This window comes from Quercus lobata, chromosome 2 (genome assembly GCF_001633185.2).
Source record: "Quercus lobata isolate SW786 chromosome 2, ValleyOak3.0 Primary Assembly, whole genome shotgun sequence".
Taxonomy (NCBI): domain Eukaryota; kingdom Viridiplantae; phylum Streptophyta; class Magnoliopsida; order Fagales; family Fagaceae; genus Quercus; species Quercus lobata.
In genome coordinates, this window is record NC_044905.1 from 68,580,875 (window position 1) to 68,607,768 (window position 26,894).

General features: G+C 39.4%; 2 protein-coding genes across 2 annotated transcripts; one reads left to right on the forward strand and one right to left on the reverse strand.

The window, feature by feature from the left end:
• Positions 1-705: 705 nt before the first annotated feature.
• LOC115976317 (syntaxin-22-like) lies at positions 706-5,310 on the reverse strand. The gene is made up of 7 exons (XM_031097520.1): positions 4,786-5,310; positions 4,605-4,698; positions 4,364-4,497; positions 4,163-4,234; positions 3,545-3,702; positions 3,331-3,431; positions 706-1,081 (listed from the first exon to the last, which is right to left on the reverse strand). Exons 1-7 carry the CDS (start codon positions 4,962-4,964, stop codon positions 1,016-1,018), a joined length of 804 nt encoding a protein of 267 aa, XP_030953380.1. The 5' UTR covers positions 4,965-5,310; the 3' UTR covers positions 706-1,015.
• A 19,731-nt stretch (positions 5,311-25,041) lies between these two features.
• LOC115969236 lies at positions 25,042-26,640 on the forward strand. The gene is made up of 3 exons (XM_031088843.1): positions 25,042-25,138; positions 25,769-26,161; positions 26,291-26,640. The coding sequence occupies exons 1-3, from the start codon at positions 25,042-25,044 to the stop codon at positions 26,638-26,640; spliced, it is 840 nt and encodes a 279-aa protein (XP_030944703.1).
• The last annotated feature ends 254 nt before the right edge of the window (positions 26,641-26,894 follow it).

A 26,894-nucleotide genomic window follows, 5' to 3' on the forward strand; every position in this document is an offset into this window, starting at 1 on the left:
TATTAGTTTTATCCATTTTTTTTTATCCCTTTGTATTGTAATAAATAATAAATAATTATCCAGCTCTGATTGTTTTGATTTCAAATATTTTTCGTGTATTTATTTGCGGGTAAATTGTATAATATTTCGGGCCAGCCCGCAGTTTCTTGGCCCATCTTCTTCTTCCTTATTTAGTGGGGGGTTTTAAAGAAATAAATTAAATTAAATTTAGTGGTTTGTTAGGGATTCTTGTTAAGTTACTGATGATGGTGCTAAACGAATTTTGGCTCTAGTTTTTTCAAAGTTTGTTTTGCCAATTCAAACATGTAACGTTATCCAGCTATGCTATTAATATTAGCGTGTATTATAACAAGATGAACAAGTTGGATCCTCCAAGTTATAGCTGAAAGAACAAATTTAGCAAGCGATATATTGTTTGAGATATGAAGTAAAGGAAAGATTCGTGTAATAGCATCCAAGACTTTCACCAAAGCTTTTTGCATGAGGTATTGGTGCCAAATTGTAAAGCACAGAAGAGCTGGCTGGTGTCAGGAATGGAAAAAACATGGGCACCATTAAAAGGGCAAAGGGATTTAATGACAGGATGTTAAACTATCCTCATTATTGTTCTATATAATAAAGCCAATCACCAATCATACTCTGGAATTAGGCTCTAATTGTATCCGGAATATGTGCACCACCTGAAAAGATAGAAACTAACACAACTTTTCTGGCAAATACATGCATAAATAGATTATGTTTCTCATAGTATTGAAACCCACGAACATAAATATACAACAGGTGAACTAGCCGAGAACCCCCACCTCCTCCCCCTCTCTCTTCAAAAAAAAAAAAAAAGCCGCAACCAGAAAGAGGGCCAGAAAAATAAAACAAAAACCAGTATTCCACTCTAATACAAGTCAATGTCATGGAAAAATGTGGTGATTCCTGGAACTTAGATCAACAAAAATGTACAAAAGCACACAAACACAATCTTGTAGGGCACACCAGAACAGCATATAGATGGACTTCTGCTCTAAATGATAAGGACAAGGAGAAAGATGATCATTGCTATCACAACTATCACAAGCACCCACCAACACTGCCAAGTAAAAAAGAACAAAACAATATTATTCACAATGTGTTTGAACTTTGAAGGAAATATGAAAAGTAGACATAACTGCCATATCTTGAATGAAAATGGTCATGCACTTAAGCACTTTACCTGATATTATTAGCTTACAGTTACATGATTCCTTGAGAAATTATAGATGGGCATATATTTGTGGCACATTATCATGTGTTCATGATGTACAATTATGTAAAGGAGTTTAATTAGGTACCAAACCATTCCTAAAATATCTTCCTTTGGATTTTCTATCTTTTTGGCTGTTCCTTTCTTTTTTCTCAGCTTCTTTCATGTTCTATTAGGCTTGTTACCAAGCGGGGCAATAAAAGTGGTTGGATCTATGTTGGGTTTGTCAAGGTGGAGCCTTCAAACACATGTTCTCTTAGTAGTTTGTTTTTCCAACAATGAGTGAAAAAAGTGCTTCCTTGATTTGCTATATAGCATTTGTAGAAAAAATTGATAAAGAGCCTCGACTATTATTGAATACATGAGGTTTTTGTTTTTTTTTTTTTTGATAGGTAAGAAAAAATTTTATTCAAAGAGAAAAGCATGTAAAAAATACAAGATTCACGATAGTGAACAAAAAGAAAAGAGGGATAAGAACAGCAAAACAGGTATTAAGGTATACTAAGAGACAAAAGAAAATCCGTGATAGTAGAATAATCCAAGAGGCCCCAACACTGAGACCAATCAAAGAGGGTCCGTTTGCATAAATCTAGCAACTGATCCAATGATTTCACCATATCCTCAAAGGAACGCCGATTCCGTTTAGCCCAAATATTCCACATTAAACAACCCGGAACCAGATTCCAAATATCAGAATTATGTTTCCAAAGCCACTGATACCAACAAAAGAATAAGTCTATAACGGAATCAGGCATGACCCAATCTATCTCAAACAGCCGAAGCATATACATCCACAGAGAATGAGCAACCAGACAAGAAATTAGTAGGTAATCCACAGATTCCTCATTACAGCAACACATACAACAACGATTTACCAAAATTCGGCCTCGGAACATAAGATTATCCAAAGTAAGGATCTGATCATGAGTTGCAGTCCACATAAAGAACGCCACCCTTTTAGGAACCTTTACTTTCCAAATGCCTTTCCAAGGGAAATAAGTAAAAGTTGCATTTCGAATCTTCAGATAAAAAGACTGAACATCAAACTTCCCACTTCTATTAAGACACCAAGAAAGTTTGTCACTACCTCCATTAAGACACCATTAAGACCGAATACATGAGGTATGCCTTGCTGTAAGGCTGTGTTCATCATTTAATATATCTCCCTCAAGGCTCTTTTAATTGGAATAGTGATATTGTGGGTAGACCATCAACCATAGCATGAGCAAGCCACCACAGAAGGGCCTGCTACCAAATAGCCTCTAGAGGACAGAAGGGGTGGGGGGGGAGGGTGGGTGTGCTTTTTTCTTTTGGGTAAAGTTACACTCAGACCTAGTGGGTCTTCAACCAATGACTTCACTCTCCACCTTGCTCTTATATAGTGAGGAGGTGCCATGTGAGCTAGAGATCATTGACGAGGATGTGCTACCAAACAGCCACTAGGTGGATGGGTTTCAATAGTGTCTATAACCGTTGACAAAAACTTGGGTTGATCTATGAAGAGGCGATATCATTGCACTCATTAGACACTAATTGAAAGAAAAAGAGATACTATTTTGGTAACCACATGATCTGGCACTGCTCATGCAGATATCATTAACTCAAAATTAATAAGGGCCACCACTGCAATCAGATTTAACATTGACATGTTTCCAACAGAGCCACCAGGTAATAAAACAGACCCAAAGTAAAGGATTTGGATTCTTTGGAGTCTTATTGCCTTGCCAAGGATGAAAGAGAAGAATTTTCTGTCTCATCTCTTGATCATGGACTGACCTACATGAACTGTCCCACCATATTTCTTCCATTTAATCCTACTAATTTTCCACTTCTTTGGTTATCCAAGCACAGAAAGTTTTGGTGCATTTCACACCTTATTGCAAATGCATAGTAAAAATTGTATGACTTTGAATTGAAGTTTGATTTTAGACTATATGGCTTCGAAAGTTTCCTTTCTCAGTAAGCAAAAGTACTTATACTACTACTACTACTACTACTAAACAACTTGAGATCTACAAAACCAACGCCCGCAATGGTGTAGCTTTTGGGTCTTTACTGCTTGAACTTAGTAGAGTGTCAATGTTTAAACTACTTACCCATGAGGACTTGGATTTTGAACTTTTGGAAGCCTTAGCTAGCTGAACTCGACCTTGAGTTGTAGCAGCAGAAGAAGACTCAATGTTTGAGTGAATGTCATCTGTTATAACAAAGAAAATTACAATTTTATTTCTTGGGGGAGGAGAAAAGGGAGCAGAAAGCTCCGTGTATTGCAACAAGAATAATTCATGTTCAGTGTAGCAGGCATCTTACCAATAACGACACCCTGCTCATGAACAAGAACAGCAAGGTCCTTGAATATTTCATTTGCTTGTCCAATTTGCTCTTCAATGTCCTTAATACCCTGTTCCCTTTCATCAATCATAGCTTCATTGAAGGAAATTTCATTGTCCAACAGAACTACCTCCTGCCTGCACATTTTTGTTCAAGAAAATTGATAGTGAACAAAAATTCTCTCAAGCTTTCCATGTCTTAGAAAAGACCTTACTAGGTAGATACAATCAAGTTATGAACCAAAGCAGATTTGATGTCCACCTAAAAATACTACTATTTATACAATTTCAAACACGATTTCCATTTACAGAAAAATATATGGATGATTTAGCTTACAAAAGCCACTCCCATCAGCAAGAACTAGTATGAGACAACGAATATGGTTGTTAACAATCTCTAACAATGCAAGCATTACGGCTACAATCTATACAAATTTACAGAGTTACAAAGATTCATCTAAGTTTTAAACAATTGTGATATATTCTAGATAGGCAAATGTTGCATTCAACTAGCAAACCCACTACAGAAACATGTTACAAATGACAATGAGAACATATTAAAGTAACAGAAAACAGTTAAAAAGTTTTAAAAAGTTACCGCTTCTGATCATATAGAAAAGGCCTGTTTTCCTGATCCACACTGGGTGCCGAATATTCATCAGAGTCGGAGCTGTTCCGCGAAACCAAAAAGCATACAACAAGTTGAGCAATACAAAACTAAAGAAAGCAATGGAATTAGGAATGCCTAATGTTAATTAAGACATGTTATAAAAGGAAAAAACGCGACGAGAAAGAATACGTTTTCGACGGAGGAGGAGCAGAAGGAGAGTAAGTGGACTCGCGCTCAGAGGCAAGCTGCTGAGCTTTCTGGAACTCTTGCAATGTAGTTTGGAAATCTCTGACAAGCTTTGCATCTTCTATTTTCTTACTAGGCTAAAAAATATCAATCATGACGAATTACAATATGATCCATAATCCTTTGTAATACATATAAAATTGTAAGACCTAATTGAGAGAGAGAGAGAGAGAAAGAGGCGTACATTGACAGAGATATCGTGGTCGAAATCGCTCAAGGTTTTGATCTTAGCAGAGGTGTCTTTGACTAATTGTAGTATCCGTTGCCTTGTGGTGTGCCTGAAAATTTTGAAAAACCAAAAAAAATTGAGACAGAGAGAGAGAGAAATGGGTGGAAAAGAAAGGGAGAGAGAGAGAAGGACTGACAGCTTCTGACGGTGAAGAGGAGTGTCCTTGGCGGTTCCGATGGCGTCGACGAGTCGGCGGAAAGCTGAGACGGCGGTGTTGATCTGGAAAATGGCGGCAGCCACAGCCTGCGATGGGCTTTGCGGCTGCGATCGACCGCCCACTGAGGACGATGGCTTCTGGAAATCCTGGAAACTCATTTCTTTCCTGTTTTAGTAAAAATTGGTTGCTACTTCCAACTTTTATAGGATGGCTTTTCTGCTTTGTTTTGTTTTGGGGTAACCGTCCAGAAAATCAGGGCGCAGAGATAGAGATAAAGAACTGTATGTGCCGAACGGTAAATTAATCAAAAGCAACGCATATATCTAACAACCTCTCACGTAAACAAATTCAGCTTTTCTCTCTCGCACTCAGTGGGCACTGGTCTGGTCCGTGCCTCCGTTAATTTTAATTAATTAGTACTAATTAACTTTTATGTCTTTTTGGGTTTATGGCTTTTGGGGGTTTTGTGCGCTGCTCACGTGTCTCTGCCGTCGGGAATTTAGTTGTTTGTTTGTTTAGTCGTATTGATTAATGATTAATTTAACGAAAAATCATTCTTTTCTTTTTCATCTCCTAGGCTTCCCCAGCTGACCTGTAAAATTGAATTTAATACAAACCGTCATATCTGAAGCCAACAACGTGGGTGGGCCGTGGGATATGGGCCTCAAGTCAAGCCTATGGCTACTTTTTTTCTCTTTTAATTTTTTTTTTCATCCAAGAGCTGAAGACTCTGTGGCCCATGCAATTGCAAGTTTGCAACCCACTGACCACTCCTTGACAATCTCTCCTTCCCCTTGTGGCTCATAAAAAAGCAACCTTATGGTCCATTAATCAAGGACCAAATTCTCCTCCAATTTATGGAGGAGGAATCTCAATCAAACCCAATCCGTCATGCTAAAAACTAAAAAGTACATATGGAAAGTTTTTTATTTTATTATTTATTTTTTATTTTAAGAGAATCGATAGTAGACTTTATTAATTAATAATCACATTATACAATTAGGAATAAGAAAATAGGGGGATTCTTCAAATCAAAAAATAGCCTCTCTCCTTTCTCAAAAAAGAAAAAGAAAAAAAGGCATCCTCTTTTCTCAAAAAATAAAAAATAAAAAAATAACCTTCTCTTTCTCTTTAATAACACTAGTAAAAGCTAAAGTAACTTTACAATTCAATGAAAAACTAATAAAAGAAACTAAATGAAAATTTTCACAAATTAGATTAATGTCTTCACGTATCCACGAAAACTAAGTATCAAATTGTTTACCTACCCCAACCATTCAAGAAACACCTGGAGCATACTTCATTCCAAAATTTAGCTTTAGAGATTCAACTTTTCGAAGATTCAAGTTTAGTTTCAGTGAAAAATACAATTTGGGGATTTAGATCCTTCACCAAAGAGTGAAGATCTCTAAGATCCCAAGTCCACAACCAATGACGACTCTATAAATTTTTCCCAGGATGTTCCTAAATTTTATTTTTTTTAGTTGAAAGATCCAAAGCCATCATCAAGGAGATGAAGATGAATCTGGCACAGGAGATGAATCTTGGGTATGTGGTTTTTTATCAAATATTTGTCTATAATTCTAGCAAAAGAATAAACAATAAACTATAAGTTCATTTGAAATATTAATAAAATTATTAATTATTATTGTTTAGTTATTTCATTAATTTGTTTGTCTTTTATAAACTATAATTTGTTATATTGTTGTTTCATTAATTATAAAATTATTAATTATTATTTAGCCTAACATAATTTAATTTGTTTATCTTTTATAATATATTGGTTAATTAAATTATTAATTATTGTTTATTAGTTGCTTCCCTTAATTAATTATTGATTAATTAAATTACTGTTTATTAGTTGCACTATGTGCATTTACTTCCCCCATTCAAATTCGTCATCCAGCCCTATGTGCCCATCCACCCCCTACCCCACTCAACAGACAATGAGACAAATCCCCATCACAAGAGCCAGCTGCCAATCAGAAAATTTCATAATCACAAATCACAATAAAACAATTAATTGTATCTCACCAAGTCTCACCAACAACACCAACACACACCAACACCAACGGATAAAGCCAAAAAGAAAAAGTTAAGAACATGGCCAAAATATTAATAAAGTTAAAGCTAAGTTGAGCCAATCACAGTTGTTCAAAAGAATCAGATAAATTATTAAAGTTAAACTGTTAAAGTCTTAAAAGAATAAAAGAGAGTGAGAGTGACTCATTCATTTCCTTTAAGATTTCACTTTCATTTTCATTTTTCAGATAAAGAGAGAGAGACTGAGAGAGTTAGAGAGAAAAAAAGAGAGAAGTTATGAAATACCTTGAGGTTGAGGTTGAGGGAGCACCAGAGCAAGCCGAGTGACGAGCGACGGACGACGGAGCAAGCGACGTGACCGAGCTGAGCGATGAGCGATGGAGTGAGTGATGTGACTGATCGGCGATCTCCGATCCAATCTAGTGAGCAATCTCTGATGCCCGAATCCCGATGCGATGTGCTTTGGACTAGAGCTCGAGTTGTGTTGGCTGACCAATCTCCGATGCGGCGATGCCTGATCCGTTTGTTGGCTTGTGTTGGCTGCGTTGCTCTATTGACGTTTTTGTCTTTAGGTTTGCTTTAGTGATATCTGATTTAGTGATTTGTAGTATTGGGTTTTGTTTTTATTTTTTTGAGAATCCGTGGGTTTGCTTTAGATTGGGTTTTTTTTTTTTTTTTTGTTTACCATCTGTTGGGTTGTTTTTATGTTTAGATTGGGTTTGCTTTATGTTTAGGATTGATGTTGGGCTTTTTTGTGGGCTTGCATTGTTACATTTTTTTTTTCTTCAGATTTTAGTTCAAAATTTTTTTGGGCTTTTTTTTTTTTTTTTTTGGCTTGAAAGTAGAACAAATATATATATATATATATATATATATATATATATATATATATATTAATTTGAGAGTGATATCGCTTCGAATCAGGAAGGTGGATGCTCTGGCTTCGGTGGGCTACTGAACAGTGGAAGGCCTACAAAAAGCAATTACGCTATCAAAAAGGGGATCAGAGAAGACCGGCCAAACCCCCTTCGATGGCAAAGTTAGTCTCATAGGAAAGAAGTTCCAACTTTTTGGGAGTCAAGTCTCAGAATGTTCTTACCTTTCTTGGGTTCAGACTGGTCCTTTATATAGAGATCCTGGGGACAGTTATTTGTCCAATAACCTCCCCAAGATTTGTGGAAGCCAATGAGTTCGGAGTTAACTTCCTCAACGGCTCCTAAAGTTGTAACCGCTAACGGAAGTTAACTCATTTGAGGGATTCATGGTGATAGCTATGGGTTTAGTAACCGCTACAAAGAGTCGAGAGTTTTCTAAGTGTTGCGTATTCGTCCGTCTAATGTATGACGATTTGGTCGTCCTTGGACATCTGATGATCTTCCATGGACGACCTTCATGGATGAGTTTATCGTCCATGGGAGACTTCATTGATCAAGAGCAATATTATCGTCCATGAACATTTTTTCTTCTTCTGGGGTGATTCTTGATCCAACTTGCTCTATTGGCTCTGGACGATACATTTGGACGAACTGGAGTTGGACTAATTTTCCACTTCCCCATCAGTTGCCCCTTTGTTCAAAGGGTCGTCCAGGATATTGTTGTGATTTTAATAAGATTTCACTTTTTTGTGAGCCACGTGTCGCGAAACTGTTGGTTGGCCAGTCATGTTGATCTCGTTTCCCAAAGGAACCACCACGTGTCAATTTCTAAGTGGTGAGCGTCGTTTCACTGACCCTGCTGCTGGGGCCTATTGCATTCTCTTTCATGCCCCTTACTTTCCTCTCATTTTCCTTTCTGCCATCTCGTTCAAGAGCCTCGTCTAGCTCTCCTCCTAGTTCTATCAGGTATTTCCTCTTTCTTTTTAGGTTTTCATCTTAAATCTTTCTACATTTCAACCATGTCTTCGTCTAGTAGTTTAGAGAGGGAGATAGACGAGTACCAGGACGGTTCTTCTGGGAGTGAGGGTAGTGAGGAGAGTAGTGTAGATAGCTCGTCCTGTAGCGATTCCTCAGACGAGCATTATTCGTCTGGGGTTCCTGGCATTCCCTTAGAGGAATTTCAGGAATTACAACGTAGGATGGCTTTTGGATCTGGGGCTAACTCGTCTAGATAGCCATCTAGCCCTCCTCAAGACGAGGAAGAGGACGAGGAGGACGTAATTTATAGTTGTGCCCCAGAGGTAGCATCCACCTTAGACGTTGCCAAGTTAAAAACTTTAGTAGATAGATACCAAATTCCTAAAGAGCTTAACCCTCGTCTACCCAAGGTTGGAGAATGGTGTTGTTCTCCTTCCTCTGGTTTAGGGGTATACACTTCTTACCTTTTAGCTGGCCTTAGGTTTCCTCTAAATTCCTTCTGCAGAGACCTCTTCCCAAGGTTGGGTATTGGACCTAACTAGCTCAACCCCAATGGTTGGAGGACAATAGTCGCCATGCAAGTGCTATGGTGTGAGGCATTGGAAGGGAACCGTCCAATTATGGTGGACGAGTTCCTTTACTGTTATAAGCCCTCGGAGATAAAAAAATCTGCTGGTTTTTACCAGTTCTCGTCCAGGGGCTCTTATTACAGTTTAATTAAGGGCCGTAGCTTGTCTGACTGGCTCTGGAAAAAGAATTTTTTATTATTTCTGGAAATTGGGCTGGGGACCCAGCTGATGTAGGTAATCCCCCCTTCCCACCTTTTACCAGCTCTCTAGGTCGTCTTTATCCTGAGGGTATGTTTTCTTTCCATTTTATTTCATTTTTCCTATCTTTCAATCGTCTGACTCTTTCTCTTGGTGATGCAGCTGTTGTTCGTCCACATTTGGACAAATTTTACTTGGACCAGATAGACGTGGTTCGTACCTTCCCTGGGGGAACTTTCCATGATTTGGTAACTCTCAGTCGTCTAGCAGCTTAGGGACTTGGCTCAGTGCCTACTGTAGAGAACCTCAGTCACGAGGAGACTACCCATCGAAGTAAGTACTGTCCACTTTATTTCATTTCTTTTTTTTTTAATTGATTTTCCTCGTCACAGGGATAACTACAATGAGGGAAAACAAAGGAAAAACAGTGACTAGTGGGGACGAGGATGTTGCTACACCCCCAACTGTCCAAGTGACTTCCGTCCAGGCTGGGAAGAGGAAGTCTAAGTCAATATCCAGTGCCGTGGACTTGGACGACCTTCCAAGTCGTCGAGGCCCTAAAAAGCAAAAGCCTGGTAAGACTTCTCTTCCTAAGGTCCCCAAGTTTACACCTTTGACGGTGAACTTGGACGACCCTCTGGTGGATGTGGAGCCTGTCCAAACAATCCATCCCGTCCAGACTGATCCTTCCCTTCCAGCCAAAGCTTCTCGCAAGCCTAGTTCGTTGGAGCCCTCTGATCGTCCTTTCAATCTGGTTCTGGACAAGGGTTACGCATGGAGGACGTTCAAAGGAATCGTCACTGAGCGTGAAGTTAATGAATGCTACTACATGTCAGTGAAGGAATTTGAATGTTCTGGCATCCATGACCTTTTTAAGGTAAGTCTTTCCCATGTCCTTGTGTGTAAAATTTTTTTTTTAAAATTTTAATTTGAATAGGATGTCAAATTCCCTTTCGTCCATATGTAGGCTATGTCAAAATTTTATACAGCAACTTGCCAAGCTAAGGAGCTTGCTACAGAGGCTAAGACGGCTAAGGGCAAAGCTAAGGAGCTGAACAATGAAGTTCTGCTAAAAAAGGGGGAGGCCCTTAGGTTGACCGAGGATTTTAATCGTCTACAAGGAAGTGAGACGAAGCTGAAGAATGAGGTGGAAGAGCTTAAAGCTGATAACTTAGAGAAGGATACCCGTATCGTCCATCTCGAAGGACAAGTCTTTGAGTTTGCCTCGTCCTTAGAGAAAGCACGTGAAGAAGCCATAGCAGCCTTTAAGAAGTCTGAAGAGTACAAGAATCGTCTAGATAGCCACTATGCAGCTGGCTATGAGGACTTTCGTACTGATGCTAAGGAGACATATCCTGACTTGGACTTCAATTCTTTCAAGCTTCCCTTCACTATTGAAAGTTTCTTGTTGCAGACGAGTTCTGAGGACGTCAACATAATGGACAATGCTAACACTGAAGCTACCTAGGACAACCCCAAGACTAGCTTGCCCAAGTGATTGCATTTTCCTTAGAAAATTTATTTTACTTTTATTTACTTTTATCTGGAAGTGCCCGTTGTTTTGGGCTTTGTTCTTTACTTCTTTTATTCAAGTTCATACAAGTACAATTGTCTCGTCCAAGATTATGGACGAGTCTTATATACAATTAGTTTTATTTTCACAACTTAAGGGTTTTTTTGGACGTGGGTCGTCCACCCTTCTTTAAATTCCATGAACAAATGAATATTTTCTATTTTCACCTTCCATTGTGTTCGAATACATACATTTCCAGCTTTATGTATGAAATTTTATTTTCATTATTCATATCATTTTTGTGGCTGTGTGGTTCGTCCACCTAGGAATTCAGTTTGCCTCGTCTTGAGTATAGGGGTGAATTTCTTATTACATCATCGAAATAGAGCAAATTGAATCCTTTTAGCTTATGTACAGTTCGTCTATGAATGACTTTCTTTTGGTTAGCTTTTATTCATTATTCAAATTTAGGGACGACCATATTTCCGTCCTTGATAAGACTTCCCAGCAATTTCTCGTCCATGTAATGGATTGTTACACTGGTTAGATTCATTTATGGGCTTGTGCTTTTGCACAGTCTTTGTTCGTCCATGTTTTTGACGGCCATTTCTCGGATTTCATCTCGTTTTGAGCTTTAGACAGATATACCTTGTTCTATTTTAACTTTAACTCAGGTTTCATCTCGTCTTAAGCTTTGGACGGATGTACCTTGTTTCATTTTAACTTTAACTCAGGTTTCATCTCGTCTTAAGTTTTGGACGGATGTACCTTGTTTCATTTTAACTTAGGTTTCATCTCGTCTTAAGCTTTGGATGGATGTATCTTTTTTCATTTTTCCTTTTGAGGAAAGCTTATGGACTATGCATCCTTGCGTCCAAGGATTTCATTCGTCCATGCTTATTTGCTTTTTTGTGGATCATTCTGAATGAATATACAAAAATAAAGGATTTCCATACAATATACTTGAAAATACATCATATATATATATATATATCTGAAAATCCAAACTTATGCAAACATTCATCCACAGGCATGGCACATGCTCGTGAGCTAGTGCCTTAGGGAATTAAAAATACAAACCAACTCGTCCATGAATACGACAAAAGTGAAAACACTAATGTACTTTCTAGGGGATTATTGAAATACTTAAAACACATAGTAGTAGTAAACAAACATGAGAATACTTCCACTTGTCCAGGTATCTCGTCCGTGGCCACTTTCGTCAAGAGTCAGCATTTATTGATGGTATTTCCTTAGGTGCTCAACATTCTAAGGGTGTTCAAGCCTCTGTCCATCCAAAGCTTCCAAATAGTAGGATCCTTGCCTCTTGCAGTTGATAACCCTATAAGGTCCTTCCTAATTTGGCCCTAGTTTCCCGTAGGTCAGGTTTCTTGTTGCTAAGGTAACCCTCTTCAGGACGAGATCCCCGATGTTGAAGCGCCTGGGCTTCACCATGGCATCATATTGTCTTGCCATAAGATTTTTGTACCTCGCTGTTCTTTGTTTTGCATCCATCCTGACTTCGTCCATAAGGTCAAGGTTAAGATGGAGCTGTTCTTCGTTTTCTTCAGCTTGATACTTCCTCACCCTGTGGCTCATCATATGTACTTCTGCCGGTATAACTGCCTCACTTCCATAGGCTAGTTTGAAAGGAGTTTCTCCTGTTGGAGTTCTCACTGTCGTTCTGTAAGCCCACAAAACACCTGGTAACTCATCCGGCCATACTCCCTTTGCCCCTTCGAGCCGAGTCTTGATGATCTTCAACAAGGATCGGTTTGCTACTTCTGCCTGGCCATTGACTTGTGGGTGGGAGGGTGAGAAGTAATGGTTCTTTATTCCAAGCTATTCATAAAATTCTCTAAAGGTGTGTTGTCAAACTGTCGTCTATTGTCAGACACTAGTACCCTAGGTACCTCGAATCTGCATACAATGTTCTTCCAAACGAAGTTCTTGACATTCTGTTGTGTAATTTTTGCTAAGGGTTCGGCTTCCACCCATTTTGTGAAGTAATTTATTCCTACCACCAAAAATTTCATTTGCCGAGTTCTAGTTGGAAAGGGCCCCAAAATGTCCAGTCCCCATTGCGCGAAAGGCCAAGAGGCCATCATTGGCGTAAGATACTCTGCTGGCTGTCTTGGATGGTTGGCCAATAGAATCCGCTAGGATGACTTTATGGACGAGTGATTTGGCTCCCAAATGGTTACCACATGCTCCTTCATGAACCTCCCTCAACATGTAGTTTGCCTCGTCCGGAGCCAAACACCTTAGGAGAGGCTGGGAAAAACCTCTTTTGTATAACACTTCGTTTATAAGTATGTACCTGGCTGATTTGACCCTGAGCTTTCTAGTTTCGTCCTTCTCTTCTGGAAGCCTTCCGTCCTTTAAGTATGACACTATTGGGGTCATCCAATTTTCATCACCCTCTATCTGCAGCATCTCTGGAAGGTCTATACTAGGCATGTATTGTACTGCATCCAAATCATCCATTGCTTCATTCACAGACGCTTTCTTTGCCAGAATATCTACTTTTACATTTTCTTCCCTTGGGATTTGAATGAAATCAGCTTCTTTGAATATCTTTACAAGGCGCACTACCTTCTTTAAATATTTCTTCATTCTGTCTTCCTTGGCTTCACATATCCCATTTACTTGGCCTATGACCAACTGAGAGTCTCCCAAGACAAGTATTGAGTCTGCTTCTACAGACTTAGCCAACTTCAACCCCTTTAAAAGGGCTTCATACTCCACTTCATTATTAGTAGTTTGGTATTGCAAACGAGCCTTGTACTTTAATTTGTCTCCTTCTGGTGATTGTAAAACAACTCCTATTCCTCCAGCATGCAATGTAGACGATCCATCTACATGGACGACCCATTTTTTATTGTACTCTCTTTCACCAAGATCCTCGTAACTCGGAGTGAACTTTGCAATGAAATCTGCTAGGGCTTGGGCCTTTATTGCATTTTTCGGTTAGTACCGAATGTCGAATTCACTAAGTTCCACCGCCCATTGAATCAGCCGTCCTGCAGCTTCCAGTTTGTTCATTACTTTCTTGAGCGGATGGTCCGTCATGACATTGATGACATGAACTTAGAAGTAATGTCTTAACTTTCTAGAAGCTGTTATCAGTGTAAAAGGCAACTTCTCTATCAGTGGGTACCTTCCCTCTGCTCCTCTGAGTGCTTGGCTAGTGTAGTACACGAGTTTTTGTACTTTCCCTTCCTCCCTGATTAGAGCTGAACTTACGGCATGTGGAGACACCGCTAAGTATAGGTACAGTTCTTCTCCTTGCATGGACGGACTTAATAATGGAGCTGTAGTGAGATACTCCTTTAGGTCTTGGAAAGCCTTTTGACATTCGTCCGTCCATTCAAATGCCTTCCTGAGGACTTTGAAGAAAGGTAAATATTTTTCTGTGGCTTTCGAAACAAACCTGTTCAAAGCATCAACTCGTCCAGTAAGGAATTGGACTTCCTTAATATTCTTCGGTGGTTCCATGTCCAATATGGCTTGGATCTTGTCTGGATTCGCTTCGATTCCTCTTTGCGAAACCATGAACCCCAGAAACTTTCCTGACGATACTCCGAATGCACACTTACTTGGGTTCAATTTCATATTATATTGCCTAAATGTTTCAAAGGTTTCCTGTAGATCGTCCAAATGGCTTCCCTCATCTGTGCTCTTCACAAGCATGTCGTCGACATAGACCTCTACATTCCGTCCTATCTGTGGACGAAACATGTGATTAACCAACCTTTGATAAGTTGCCACTGCGTTCTCTAAATCAAAGGGCATCACCTTATAGCAAAACAAGCCTTGGCTAGTAATGAAGGAGGTCTTTTCCTGATCAACTTCGTCCATCTTTATCTGATTATATCCTGAGAAGGCGTCCATGAAGCTCAACAACTGATGGCCAACCGTAGAGTCCACCAATTGATCAATGCGTGGCAAAGGATAACTATCCTTGGGGCAAGCCTTGTTCAAATTAGTGAAATCTATGCACATTCTCCACTTGCCATTTGCTTTCTTCCCCATCACCACATTGGCTAACCAATCTGGGTAATAGACTTCCTTAATAAACTGTGCTGTGGTCAGTTTCTGAACCTCTTTCTTGATTGCCTTATCCTGCTCAGGAGCGAACACCCTCTTCTTCTGATGAACAGGCTTAGAAAAGGGGTACATATTCAATCGATGAGTGATTACACTTGGATCGATTCCCGGTATATCGTCATGACTCCATGCAAAAACATCGATACTCTTTCTCAGGAACTGGATGAGGTCTTTTCTTGCCTTCTCCTTCATACCTGTTCCAATTCTGGTGAATTTCTCGAGATCATCTTCTTGCAAAAGAACATCTTCCAGTACTTCTGTGGGCTCTGCAACAACCCTTCTTTCCTCAATACTCATTGTCTGTACCTGCTCGTCCAAAGCCATCATGGCTAAATAGCATTTTCTAGCTGCCAACTAATCTCCTTGTGCTTGCCCTTAGACATGGCAAAATGAGTCAGACCCGTTTGACCCGCAACCCGTTTGACCCGTAACCCGATTGACCCATTTAAAAATGACCCGTTTTGACCCGTGACCCGATTGACCTGACCCGAACCCGACCCCGACCCGCCCATTTTGCCACGTCTACCAACGTTGAGTAGATTGAGTTTGAGGTGTAATTTTTATAAAATATTTACTTATTCTTTTTTACTTAATATGTTATGCACTCCATTATAGTTTGTTATTCTTTACTTGCCACCCTCATTTTCTCTTTCTACTTTAAATAGATCGAAAATTATACCAAGATTAGTTTCGAGAAAGCTGGAACAAGAGTTGCACCAAATTTGGGTATCAATTCAAGTGTTTAGTGGTAATTGGCAACAATATCACTAGTGAGAATCTAATCACAATTAAGGAACTCATAAACAATTGACAGATTGCATCTATTTCAAAAAAAAAAAATTGTTTAAAAAATACGGGTCAACTCGACCCGACTCACGACCTGACTCAACCCGTGACCCGTTTGACCCGCAACCCGATTGACCCGTTTAAAAAATGACCCGTTTTGACCTGCGACCCGTTTGACCCGCAAACCCGATTGACCCGACCCGATCGTTTCGCCATGTCTACTTGCCCTATCCCGTACTTCGTAGGGAATTTGACTGATAGATGGTAGGTAGATGTTATCGCCTTCCAACTGTTCAGAGTTGGTCTTCCAATAATGGCATTGTATGAGGACGAACAATCCACCACGAGGAAATTGACTTTCCTAGTTATTTGCTGCGGGTATGACCCTACCACTACTGGTAATGTAATGGTGCCTACGGGCTGCACCTTCATTCCTCCGAACCCTATCAATGGTGAGCATACTGGACGAAGTTGATCCCGCCCAAGTCTCATCTGTTGGAAGGCAGGGTAGTACAATATATCTGCTGAGCTTCCATTGTCAACTAACACTCTCTTGGTTGTATAATCTGCAATAAGTAGAGTAATGACAATTGTATCGTCATGCGGGTGATGGATCTTCTCAGCATCTTTGTCGATGAAAGAAATGGCCGGCTCGTCCATTGATCTTGTCCTTGGTGATCGTCCAGATAGTTGGATGTTTTGCACCACTTTGAGATACGTCTTCTTCGACTTGGAAGATTGTCTCGTCGAGTTTCCTCCAATGATAATCCTTATCTCTCCTAGTGGGGGCCAGGACAATTCCTCCATTTTTCCTTTCAACTTCTCATCTTTATGATTCCTTCCAACGAAGTGTCTCAACTTTCCTTGTCTAATAAGATTCTCAATTTGCTGCTTCAGGTCATAACATTCATCCGTGTCATGCCCATGGTCCCTATGGAAGCGACAATATTTACTCTTATTGCGCTTATTGGGATCTCCTTTCATCTTCTCTGGCCATTTTAGAGAAGGGTCATCTTTGATTTGCATGAGCACCTGATCAAGTGGAGCGTTCAGGGGCGTGTAGTTCTGGCTTCTTCCCAAAGGACCCGTCTTCCTATTATCTCGTTCCTTCTTATCTTCTGTCCGTCCCTTCTTTGGACGAGGGCCTTGTTCTGAGTGGCGTGCTGGGTGCGCTTCCATCCTTTCAGCTCTTTTCCTCTTCTTGGCTATGATCGCATCTTCTGCATTCATAAAGTTCTGAGCCGAATGGACGAGCTCAGCTATGGTTTGAGGCTCCTTCTCATATAGCTTGTGGATAAGTAGATCAGAATTAATCCCATTATGGAAGGACGCCAATAGAAGCTTGTCGTCTACCTCGTCCACACTAAGGGCTTCTCTGTTGAAGCGAGTGATGAATGACCGTAGGCTCTCATTCTCCCCTTACTCTATGGTCAACAAGTTGGACGAAGAACGCTTGTGTCTCTGTCCCCCAATGAAATTGTTAACAAACAATTTGCTCAACTCTTTGAAAGAACCTACAGAACTTGGGGGTATTTTGCTGAACCAGACTCGTGCTGGACCTTTAAGGGTGGTAGGGAAGGCTCTACACATGATTTCATCAGGGACCCCTTGAAGGTGCATTGTCGTCTTGAAGGTAGCAATGTGATCAAACGGGTCACGCGTTCCATCATACAAATCCAGAGAAGGCAGCTTGAACTTTGATGGTAGAGGATGACCATTGATGGAAGCCGTAAAGGGAGAGTCAGTTCTGTGGACCAAATCTTCTATAGGATTCGTCATCCTCATGTTCTCTTTCATTTCCTCCATGACTTTCTTCATTTGGTCCATCTCTTCCTTCAAGTGTGGTACCGTCCGTGAAATGGTGCCTCTTAACTGACTTCCAATTTCAGTATTTTCCCTATCACCATGACCCTGTGTTTGTCCTCCTCCTTCATGTTCCTCACGTGTCTGTCTTCTCTGATTGATCTCCATTCTTAACTCTTGGTTTTGGCGAGTCAACTCTGCCATTGCAGCCGCCATAGATTGCATATGCTGAACAGACAATGTCTGCATGACTGGTGCAGATTGGCGATCACGTTGGGGATCGCTTGAAGCGCCTCTGCTTCCCTGACGACTTGGGCTAGTAGCCGTCGATCTGGTCCTGACCATCCTAACCTTTTGTCGCAGAAAAGAAAACTACAAAACAATCTCTCGTTCCCACAGACAGCGTCAACTGATATCGCTTTGAATCAGTAAGGTGGATGCTCTGGTTTCAGTGGGCTACTGAATGGTGGAAGGCCTACAAAAAGCAATTACACTGTCAAAAAGGGGACCGGAGAAGATCGGCCAAACCCCCTCCGATGGCAAAGTTAGTCTCATAGGAAAGAAATTCCAACTTTTTGGGAGTCAAGTATCAGAATGTTCTTACTTCTCTTGGGTTCAGACCGATCCTTTATATAGAGATCCTGGGGACAGTTATTTGTCCAATAACCTCCCCAAGATTTGTGGAAGCCATTGAGTCCGGAGTTAACTTCCTCAATGGCTACTAAAATTGTAACCGCTAATGGAAGTTAACTCATTTGAGGGATTCATGGCGATAGATATGGGTTTAGTAACCGCTACAAAGAGTCGAGAGTTTTCTAAGTGTTGCGTATTCGTCCGTCTAGTGTATGACGATTTGGTCATCCTTGGACATCTGATGATCGTCCATGGACGACCTTCATGGACGAGTTTATTGTCCATGGGAGGCTTCATTGATTAAGAGCAATATTATCGTCCATGAACATTTTTTCTTCTTCTGGGGTGATTCTTGTTCCAACTTGCTCTATTGGCTCTGGACGATACATTTGGACGAACTGGAGTTGGACTAATTTTCCACTTCCCCATCAGAGAGTGTTCCTCGTTTTGCTTGAGGGTGTTCCTCATTTTTTTTTAAAGGGTAAACAAATAAAAAAAAATTAATTATTATATATAATTTTTTTTTTTTAAGTCAGGGTGTTCCTGGGAAACACCCTGACTCCAACATGGCGTTGCCACTGCCCACAACAGTTTAAACTAAGAACTTTCACGTTGGGAAATGAGGCTGAAAGACAGCCCCAACAGAGGAAATTGGAACATGATCTTTATCCAACTTCACTGCTTTCTTCTTCACTAGATTCACCTCACTATTGCTGTTACTAATCACTTTGACAGAGTGTTTGGGGGTTTAGGGGGGAAGGGGTTTGAGCTGCGAGATTAGCAACATTTTATAATTATCTAAAAAAAAAAAAAAATCACTTCGACAGAGGAAGAACATTTTTTTTTTTTTTGAAATAGGTGCATCAACTCCCTCATCAAGCGAAGGAGATGCATCTTTAGCCTCTCGAATAAGTCTTTTTCATGTTCTCAAACTTTTAGCAGCAGGTACCTTTCCAAAGTTTGAAATTTTTGACATGTCTGAAACCTTTTGACAGAAAATTACCATCAACTACCGACATCACACAATCCTCATACTCCATATCATCTACGTTCAAACTGGAGGGACGTATCCCATTATCTTGTGCCCAGTTTTTAAAATCCATGGGCCCACCTTCTTTTAACCCAAAATTCTGTTCCTCATCCCTTTGATCCTTATAAAAAAACTATAAAGATTTTTTTCCAATTCATGAGAAGGCTCTTTATCTTTCACCTTATCCACCGAATCCTTCAAATCTTGCCTAATAGAACTGCCCTCATCCATATCACATCTTTTTTGTTTTTCCAGTGAAAATTTTGAAATTAATTTAGGCTTCCTCTCCTTTGAAATAGGCTGCAAGTTTTCCGGATTAACTTTGGCACCAATTTCTACAACTGAATTTCGAGAATCCTAGAGATCACCCTTCTCTCTCATTGGACTGTTGCTCACTGGTGGTGACAGTAAGCCACGATCAGGCAACGGAATCCCAAACCCAGGCAATGTAAGTTCAAGAAAAATAGAAATGGTTCTAGCATCTAATTAAGAGCTCACACAATAAAAATATAGAGAAAATAACTTGGCAGTAGGATCTAGAAAATTCCCTAGTTCTATATGCGTCCATCCTGGATAAATATATCAATGGATTTAAAAAAAAAAATGGAAATCTTCAATGCCTCCATGGAAAGCAAACCATTTTACTCAAATTGTTTTAAAGGAAAACTATAGCCATTTTATTCAATATCAACATTTCTAAACATTTCAGAATATTTGAGAATTGATCTATCTAATGAGACCTATTATTTAATCTACAACCACAAATAATTGTTTTTTTTTTTTTTTTGCTAGGTAATTACGGGGGCTAGAACCCCCGAGCTCACCGTATCCTATAGATCCGAGTGCCACTGGGCTACAAGGCCCAGTGGCTACAACCACAAATAATTAATTCATGAAACTTTTTAGTCATTTAAAGTTTTATACCGTGGATTTAGGCCATTAGGCCAAACCGCCAAACTATATTCTCTTGCTACAACTCTATATCTTCTTTAATTTACTTAAGAGAAAACATAAAAACTTCATAGTTCATAAGCCCCACAAAAATAAATAAATAAGAAGATGTAGTCAAACTATCATGGTTTTTAAACAAAACATTAGTGAAGAACAAAAAAGAAATACTTTATTTTTATTATTCTTGTCACATTGAGTATTCTGCTTGATTGCGATATATCTAAACAAAGAAAGTAGTTTGGTTCTTTCAACTTAAAGATATATATAATTCATACCTGTTACTGATTTAGCAACTACAAATAGGGGTCAAACTTTCCTCATAAGGACAAATTAATAGTTCACGAATTGCAATCATTTCCTCGTTAGCATCACCAATAGTTTCAATGGCTCTACTTTTGATATCATAAAAAATCAATCTTTGCATCAATGTTGACCATAGTGTTATTTTCCCTTTCTTGAGACATAAGAATGCTGAACCACCAAAATAGTGGTTTGCACAATGTGGTTCAAAATCTTTCATAGAGACTCTATATTGAGATATCCATTGAAAATCCTCTAGCATGATGTATATCTCAAAATATTCGTTCTCATGGTCGAATTTAACTAAACACAACCTTCCTTCCTGTTCTGCCAAGCGATTCAGATTGCAACTAAAAACTTTTGGAGGTAGACGGATAATTCGGAATGTTTCATCACTGACATCAAATGCTGTAATGGCTGGCATAATTTCTTCAGTATAACTCAACCAGAATAGAGTACCATTCAAATAGATTGCTCCCCCATCACATTTACACATTTACATTTGTATGGTGGACTACTTTCAATGATTCTCCATGAATTAGAATGATTCTCCATGAATTAGAAGGAGCACCCAAGGTTATTACTGCAGCCTTGACTGGAGTTGCGTTTAAAAAAATCTTGAAAAATTTTGACCACTTTATATTGCTTTGTCAAAGGACAATATCCAAACCCAGTTATATAATATCCAAACCCAATTATATAAGAACTGAGATGACAAGGTGGAAGAGTAACAAACTCTCCGGTGGTGGGATTAAATACATGAATATTGTTTTTGGCTTCGTCCAAGCAAATTAAACCGTTTATAGAACCATTGAATGCTAATCGGGGAGAGATAGATAAGGTTTTTGTCATCAAAGTCTTAATGTCACCTCTTATTTGTAAAGAAGATATGTAAAGAGAAAACACACCGGAAGAAATACAACGAGAGTTACAGCAAAGGATCCCAAGAGAGGTTTCCTTTGAGCGTTTCAAGTATTCGACCGCAAATTCAGTGATTAGTGCATACCAGGCCTTGCAAACCAACCTTGATCTGAGGACAAGATACAGTGGAAGCAGTGAGAATATCCGTAGAGTGATATCTCCAGGGAGAGAATCATAATTCCTGCCTCCTTCCATCGTTGTTGTTGAGACTGATCAGGTGTATTCTCTATTCGTAGAACTGCAATATAAGAAAAGGCTAAACTAGGGTTTACCAAAGTCGGCCACAAAGGTATAATGTATAAACCCTTTTTAGGTTATTATACTGAATGCCGAAACCGACTCTCTAGACTTTTTACCAAAGTCAGCCACCGACCTTTTATTTATTTATTTATTTTTATTTAACAAAAGACCTATATATGTTTCTCAATTAAATTCAAATATACAGTGGCAATGAATTTAATTGTGTTTCAAGCTTGCTATGATGATTTTTTTTAGATAAGTGTCATAATTTTTTATTTATCCTAATTTGAGATTTATATGTATAATATTACACATTTTGGTTTTTCTAAAACATCCGAGAACATTTAAAAAATTGTTTCTCAAAAAAAAGAGAAAAAGAGAACATTAAAAAAATGCTGTAAAAAATAATAATAAAAGTTCTATTGTCTTCAAACTTTTTACTCAAAAAAATAATAATAAAATTTGATATCAACGGTAATTAAGGCAAGACAAAAGATAGTGAACCAAACATCCATAAGCAAATTTTCTATGACATCTTTTTTATAGTTCACTTATCACATAATGTTATAGAATCATCAATGTACAATATATGTAGTTGAGAAAGTACAATACACAATATAATTCAATTGAAAAAGTAGTATATAAATTTTGTTCTGAGGCTTACTAATTTTGATAGGAAAACATCTAACAATTGAGAAGAATTCAATATAAGAAATAAACAGTGTGGAGATAGTGTCGGTTGAAAAAATAGGACAAAAGAATGAAGAAATTGAAAGAATATTGTGGGATTGGGGTTTGTGGGATTTAATGTTAATAGAATTTTCTTTATGCATTCCACATCATTGGAAAGGGGAAGAGATGAACAAATGAAATGAGAAGTTGCGATTGGTTTTTGCATGATTTAAAAAAAAAAAAAAAAAATAGAATGTGGGAAATGGATAGTTATTTATTTATTATTTATTATTATAGGAATGTGGGGTTTTGGGAACTTGGAACTGGGATTTTTATTTTCATATGAACGTTGGGTAGTTTTTTTGCTTTTAATTTTTGCAAAAAAAACTTTTTGAATTTTCTTAATATATAGAAAAGAGATAAAAAATTTATATTTTATTGGGCAATGCAACCATTTGTTTAAATTTAGACTAAATTGTAAATTACACCCCTAAAATTTGCAGTAATTTTAATTTTTCCTCTAAATATTCAAAATTTTTATTTGCTCTCCTAACATTAAGTATCATTTGGATTTGCTCCATTCCATTGATGTGTCATGTCTAGCTATTCGTTAAGTGCTAAATTAATCAAAACATTTTCAAACATATAGGGTGTAATATCAAAACAAATACAAATATAGAGGGCATTGTTGGTTTACTTAACAAACTATTTGGCAAAATGCATTGACGTACGAGAGCAAATTCAAATGATACCTAACATTAGTGGAGAAAAATGCTAAGGGGAAAAATCAAATTACCCAAACTATAGGGATGTAATTATCAATTTAGTCTTAAATTTAACTAAAGAACCTAATATACTACACCTACGAAACTATAACTAAACCAAATATACATACATATAATTGCTTTATTTACTTATGTGTATTTTAAAATAATATGGTTTTTATTATTATTGTTATTTGTGGGGGCCGGTTAATCAATAATTATTAAAACTGTGTTAACTGGGCCTGTGGCCCATCCAAGGACGTTAAACCATCCGAGGAGGCTCATATAAGATTATAAGGGGAACCAAATGAAAAGAGGAGTAGATATCACATGAGATGGGTCCAGTATTCGTTCGAGGACAAAATCCTTCTCGGCAATATGTGTCCGAGGACGACCTGAACGTCATATTGTTACAAACACACTTCAGAGCTGCATTACCACTAAAGGTGGGACATGGGACCAAGGGTAAGAAAGAAAAGATAAACAAATATCTTTAACAACTGCTGCCTCCGCATTAATTGCCTCTCAACCAACTTTCTGGCCGCATTAATGTGGAGGTGATGCCTGAACAGTGATGAAGCAGCCTTACAGTTATTGGTTGAAGGTTCTAGGAAGTGTTGGATGGGACAGGAAGGGATCCCTCGAATCTAACCTATACGTGTGTGGTGAAGATGACACCAAGAGGGCAGTATATAACATGAAAGAATACATTGAGAGAAGAGATTGGAACTTCTGAACAATTGATGCTTAGAAGAAAATCTTACAAAAAAAGAACTTAGCTTGTCTCAAGGATAAATTGATCGTAATATCTGTATTAATCCATCTAAAAACGTTAAGTTTAATCATTTTTCTTTTGAAATTAATCTAGTTCTTTTATATCCACACTCTACAAATTTATTGTTTGGACCTTTAGCGTTAGAATCCAATATGAGTTTGGGATCGTTACAAATTGAGTCCCTACAATTGGCGCCGTTTGTGGGAAGAGTTTGATTGAAATTAAAAGAAATCCGGTTTAACGTTCATGATGGAGGAAGTAGGTCCACATCACTATGCAGCAGGACCACACCAGGTAGATGCCAACCCACACCAAGCAGAGTTAAGAGGTTCTCAGCATGGTGATCCGCATCGGAGTCTCGAACGGAGAGAAGGCCGTGAAGGGAGCGTGCACACAACTTATACCACCAAAAATCACTCTCGTGGGAAGAGTCATGTTTCCCATGCAAAGAATCACAGGAACCTGCAACGTGAAATTGACGAGTTGAAAAGAGAGTTGCGCTACGCCCGGCGAGGACGTTCCCCGCCTTGCTCCGAACCATCATTCGAGGAGACGGATGGAGCTAGTTATAGGTAGAGATCCAGAACTCCGCCTAGTGAGACTTTTTCCTATGAAGAGGAGCATAGCCATCGACAGAGGTACAAAAACCCACCTCGCAGGGGCTTGGAGAACAACGCTACGAACAAAGCGTTAAGCCAAGTCTCCAAATCACCCTTCACAAGGAATATAGAAGACGCGATTCTTCCTCAGCGATTCCATCAACCTACATTCGCCCTATATGATGGTCGGACAGACCCAGTAGAACACGTTAGCCATTTTAGCCAAAAGATGGCTATCTACTCCAGAGATGAGGCCTTGATGTGCAAGGTCTTTCCATCAAGTTTGGGTCCGGTGGCGATGAGATGGTTTAAAGGTTTAAGAGCCAACTCTATTGAATCCTTCAAAAAGCTTACCCGAGCTTTTGGTGCTTGTTTTATCACTTGCAGTAGGGTTCCTTGGCCTTTGGGATCCTTGCTATCTATGTCTATGCGAGAGGGCGAGACTCTCAAAACTCATTCAGATAGATATTGAGAAATGTTTAATGAAATAGAGGGAGAGCATGATGATGTGGCTATAAGTACTTTCAAGGCTGGTCTTCTAGCCGAGCATGATTTAAGGAAATCTCTAACTGGTAAATCTGTTACCAGTGTACACCAATTGATGGGTAGGATTGACAAGTACAGAAGAGTAGAAGAAGACCAACTTCAGGGAAAAGGAAAGGCTAAGGTAATCCCTTAGGAGAGGAGGGATTTTAGGTCGGACCGTTACAATAGTAACCGACCTCAGAAAGACTTCGTTGGGCAATCAGGTTTTGTTGACACTCAAGTGGTTAATGCAGTGTTTCGGGAGCCAGTGCAGCAGGTATTGGAGAAGATAAAGAATGAACCATTTTTTAAATAGCCAAACAAGATGGCAGGAGAGCTTAAGAGACACAACCCAAACCTTTATTGCCACTATCATCAGGATCATGGGCACACGACGGAGGATTGTAGGAATTTATAGGACCATTTAGAGCAGCTAGTCCGAGAGGGGAAATTGAAGCAACTCTTGCATCATTCCAGTGGTAGGGTAGGCCAAGCAGGCTTAGAGATGCGTGGGGACACTTCTTCAAGACTCCTCCTTGGCCCAATAAACGTTATTTTTGCTGCCCCAGGGAGGACTAGATCTTGCCCTTCCAGGGTACTGTTAGTGTTCTGACCTCCGGCCGAGGAGCATTGCCAAGCGTTAAAAAGAGCCAGGGTGGACATCCCCTTGATTTTAGGCATTTCGGATGAGGACAAGGTTGGAACCATACAGCCCCATGATGATGCTTTGGTGGTCACGCTGACAATTGGTGGGTACGATGTAAAAAGGGTAATGATTGATCAAGGTAGTGCTGTTGATATAATGTACCCAGATTTGTATAAGGGGCTAGGTTTGAAGCCTGAAGACTTGGCAGCCTACAGTTCCTCTCTGGTGAGTTTTGAGGGAAGGATAGTCGTTCCAAAAGGACATATCAGACTACTTGTGCAAACCGGTAGGGATGTGATGGAAGTGGACTTCATTGTTGTAGATGTTTTCTCTCCATACACGGCTATTATGGGCAGACCTTGGCTTCATACCCTAGGAGCAGTCTCATCTACTCTACATCAGAAAGTGAAGTACCCATCTAGAGGTCAAGTATTGGAGATAGTAGGAAACCAGGTTGCAGCTCGATAGTGCCTGGTAGCGGCTATACAACATCGGCCAGAGGCAGAGACCTCGGCTACCGCTAATAATGGATTATAACAATTAAAACCCCCAGCATTACCCTTAGATGTACCAGCTGACGAGGTAAAGTGTGAAGATTTGGAGAGGGTAATTGTTGCTAATGATCCGGAGAGATTTTTCCAAGTTGGGGCTAAACTGCCTTTGCAAGAGAAGGAGCGATTGCTAGAATTCCTCAGAGAAAATGTAGATATGTTCACATGGAGCCCATATGAAGCCCCAGGTGTAGATTCAAATTTCATTTGTCATCGACTCAACGTGAATCCTTCTGTTATTCCGAAAAGACAGCCTCCTCAGCGACCATCAAAAGAGCACGTCGAAACTGTCAAAAGTGAGGTGGCCAAGCTCAAGCAGGCTGGGGCTATCAAAGAAGATTTTTACCCTTAATGGTTAGCCAATACGGTGGTGGTAAAGAAGAAGACAGGAAAGTGACGAGTATGCGTGGACTTCACGGACCTCAATAAGGCTTGTCCCACGGATCCTTTTCCCATGCCGAAGATAGATCAGTTGGTGGATGCAACCGTTGGTCATCCTCGGATGAGTTTTTTGGATGCCTTTCAAGGATATCACCAAATATTACTAGCATTGGATGATCAAGAGAAGACGGCTTTTGTCACCCTTATTGGAAACTATCATTATAA